Source organism: Triticum dicoccoides, chromosome 3B, assembly GCF_002162155.2.
Source record: "Triticum dicoccoides isolate Atlit2015 ecotype Zavitan chromosome 3B, WEW_v2.0, whole genome shotgun sequence".
In the NCBI taxonomy this organism is placed as follows: Eukaryota; Viridiplantae; Streptophyta; class Magnoliopsida; order Poales; family Poaceae; genus Triticum; species Triticum dicoccoides.
The window spans coordinates 853,907,472-853,910,971 of record NC_041385.1 but is presented as its reverse complement, the minus strand read 5'-3'; the positions used below and the strand labels follow the sequence as shown (position 1 = coordinate 853,910,971).

Genomic DNA, 3,500 nt, shown 5'->3' with positions numbered 1-3,500 from the left:
TGTTACGTACTTTGCGTCAGTTGGTTTGATCCTCAATTGTTCTTTGTCAACATTATATAAACTTAACGTGGATTCGAAAAGAAAAAAATTAATGTGAGTGTGCGTGCCCTAATATAAACATGCATGCATGGTGGGCATATCTCCTGCACCGTCCAATTCCAAGTTAAACCAACCCCCTCATTAGGTTGATTGGTAAAGGGGTTATCAAATCAAAGGGTGTACCTGCTACTACTATTATTTGATCCTTGAGCTAGCTAGCCAGGGTGAATATACAATTCCCCAAGGTGTGGTAATTAGTCAACCCCCGGGGCATACTGGTCATTTCTCCATGGGGTGGAAAGTCCCCTTATATATACCCTGCAATGGCAGGGACTGGGTTGGTGCAATCAAAAGTCGCCAGCAACTATCTCTTCTTGCTTCATTCGGTCTCTAGGCGGCTAGCCATTACGACAACACACCCCAGATATAGTTAGTAGTGCTGGCTAGCAAGCAAGGTACTAGCAGCCAGGTGTTGTCCATGGAGGAGATGGGGGAGGAGAGCAGCAGGTATCCATGGCAGGACTACGACCTGGGCTTCGGGGAGGAGCTCATGAGGGAGCTCCTCGACCAGACGACGACGGCGCCAACGCCATCGCCAGCAGCAATGGCGGCCGGCGCCGCGAGCGCTGATAACTCTTCTTCTTCCGATAAGGGGATCGGTGACGAGGAGGAAGGGGCGGCGGGGCGCCGGGAGTCCATGGAAAACAGGCTCATGTCGACGGTCTACTCCGGGCCCACCCTCAGCGACATCGAGAGCGCCCTCTCCTTCACCGGCGCCGGCGCCGGCGACCCGCTGGACGGCCGCAGCAAGTACCACTACAGCCCCTCCAGCCCAGTGTACGTCCCTCGTATCTATGCCAACAACAACCATATACAATTCTCCGTAGATGCAAGCTCAATTTGGACATCTGTGTGGAAATTCAGGGTTTTCTCGCCGGAGAAGGTGCTGGGCAAGATGGAGAACAAGTACACGATGAAGATCAAGAGCTGCGGCAACGGGCTCGCCGACGATGGGTACAAGTGGAGGAAATACGGCCAGAAAGCCATCAAGAACAGCCCCAACCCAAGGTAGTACTATTTCTTTACAGTTTCACCCCATATCAACCAATCTCTCATGGCCGACATAACTTTTAATCACTTGTACTCCCTCCGTTCGGAATTACTTGTCTCGAGAATGGATGTATCTAGAACTAAAATACATCTAAATACATCTATTTTTGCGACAAGTAATTCCGAACGGAGGGAGTAGTTCTTAGCCATGGTAGCTAGCAGGCAATTTTGCAAGCAATTTTACTTACATAACCATAATCACCATGGTGCAACTTCCGGTTGACATATGAGAGACAGAGCATATATATTTATCTGTTCACTTTTCAAACATGGGTGGGTGAAAGCTACATGACATCGCAGCTAGCTAGTGGCCCAAATGGGACAAACTCCAAGCTTTGGAGCAATTACTTTTGTGAACCAAACAGAGGAAGAGCAAGCTAGCTATGCACTGTCCTCACTTAATTCCACAACCAAAAATCCCCATGACAGCAGCAATAATCCTCCACAGCTTGCATGCCACAGTCCGTATATAGCCATGGACAAAGTTAATCGTTGCATGCAAGTAAGTAGTAAGGGGTTTGCAGAGGTGGAGTAGCTGAGCAGGTAGGTGTGTGTGCTTGCAGATGGAATATTTATTAATTGCAACCTTAAATACTTAGACCCCACAATTTGCCATGGTACGGTCGAGCTAGCTACCTAGAGCTGTCTCCATGAACACAACCGGCTAATTTGGCAAGAAAGCGATAGTGGAGCATAGTATAATTTCTTTAAAAAAAATGTAAATTCCAGTCACCTAAATTGCTCAAATGCACACTTACTATTATTATAGTGAATTAGTGTAAGGTAGCATGTAAATATTTTGTACTGGATGAATTTTGGTGGTGGTAAATTGGTAATAACTAAATTGACGTGGATGTGGCAGGAGTTACTACCGTTGCACGAACCCGCGGTGCAACGCGAAGAAGCAGGTGGAGCGCGCCGTCGACGAGCCGGACACGCTCGTCGTCACCTACGAAGGCCTCCACCTCCACTACACCTACTCCCACTTCCTCCAGCAGCAGACCAACCCTCCACCCGCCGCCGCCGCCGCCGCCTCAAGCTCCAAGAAGCCCAAGCTGCACCCCACCGCCGGCGCCATTACAGTTACAGACTCCCACCACGGGAGCACCCCTGTGCCAACAACCTCGCCCCCGTCTGCCGCCGTCGTGCCTGCCGGCGCCGGGGACAGCAGCGGCGACAGCGGCGGTAACGTGACAGCCGACGCGGGCTTCCTGCTGGAGCACGCGGTGCCCAACTGCTCGCCGTATCTCTTCGACGGCGGCTTGCTTAGTGATGCCGGCGAGGAGCGGCGGATGCCGAGCGACGCCGGCGGGCTCCTGGAGGACATGGTGCCGCTGATGGTCCGGCGGCCGTCGTGCAACTCGCCGGCCACCACCGCCAGCTCGTCGACGACGCTCGGCTCGCCCCCGGCACCGATGTCCTCGCCTTCTCCCTCCACGTCGTCCGTGTCCTGGACCCCCGCGTCGCCATACATCGACATGGCCATCCTCTCCAACATCTTCTAGCCAGTAGCGTAGTGTCAATTGGTCCGTCACGATGATCGATCGGGAGCAATTTGGCTCCAGGAAAATCGGATTATCTGTGCTTGTGCATGCAAGCGTGCAAGATGCGCGCAGGAATGGTGTGTGATTAGTAGTAGTAGTAGTACTATTATACTAGCTACAAGTAGTAGCATCTAGCTAAGATAGTTGTGGCTTACTCCCAAAATAAGGAGGATTTGTATGTGTGTTGTGTGAGTATAGTATGATCGTTATTAGTATAGGTAAGGTACCGGTTGATGTTGAATGAATAATTGTGTGCATGATGTGAGTAATACTCATCCTTATGGTGTGCATGGGTGGCAGATGTATATGTGAGTGAAGATGGTGAGATATGTAGTGTGTTAACTTTTCTCTCTATTTTTTTCAGTTGGACCTTTCTCTCTCTGTTTTACCTTTACACTGGACATAAGTTTCTTCTCTTCAGGGGCACTGTTAATCGTGTTGTTCAGTTATTCTTGAATGAAATTACTATCAATATATTTGTTTTCCGATAACTTTTTTGATAAAAGAATGCTTTCCTAGATGGTACCATGCTCGATATTGTTCTTCTTTTCAGTGAAGAGAAGAGCACAATTGAGATAACAGCGGTGTGCTTTGGGCATTGAGTTAGCGTCAATAACAGCCAAGAAGTGTTAATGGCTTGCATGTTGATGTTGTGTCCCATTAGCAGATATTTTTATCCTTTATTATTTTAATTTATCTCAAAATAATGTTTCTTAAAATCATCTATATTCTGTGCTTAATGATATGAAAAATTATAACTTCTAGAAAAGTATTCACAGAAATGAAAAATATTCATGTAATAAAAGA

At 48.4% G+C, this 3,500-nt stretch overlaps 1 protein-coding gene across 1 annotated transcript; it reads left to right on the top strand.

The window, feature by feature from the left end:
- The first annotated feature begins 398 nt into the window (after positions 1–398).
- LOC119282689 (WRKY transcription factor SUSIBA2-like) lies at positions 399–3,020 on the top strand. Its single transcript, XM_037562821.1, has 3 exons — positions 399–876; positions 964–1,107; positions 2,012–3,020. Exons 1-3 carry the CDS (start codon positions 518–520, stop codon positions 2,652–2,654), a joined length of 1,146 nt encoding a protein of 381 aa, XP_037418718.1. The 5' UTR covers positions 399–517; the 3' UTR covers positions 2,655–3,020.
- The last annotated feature ends 480 nt before the right edge of the window (positions 3,021–3,500 follow it).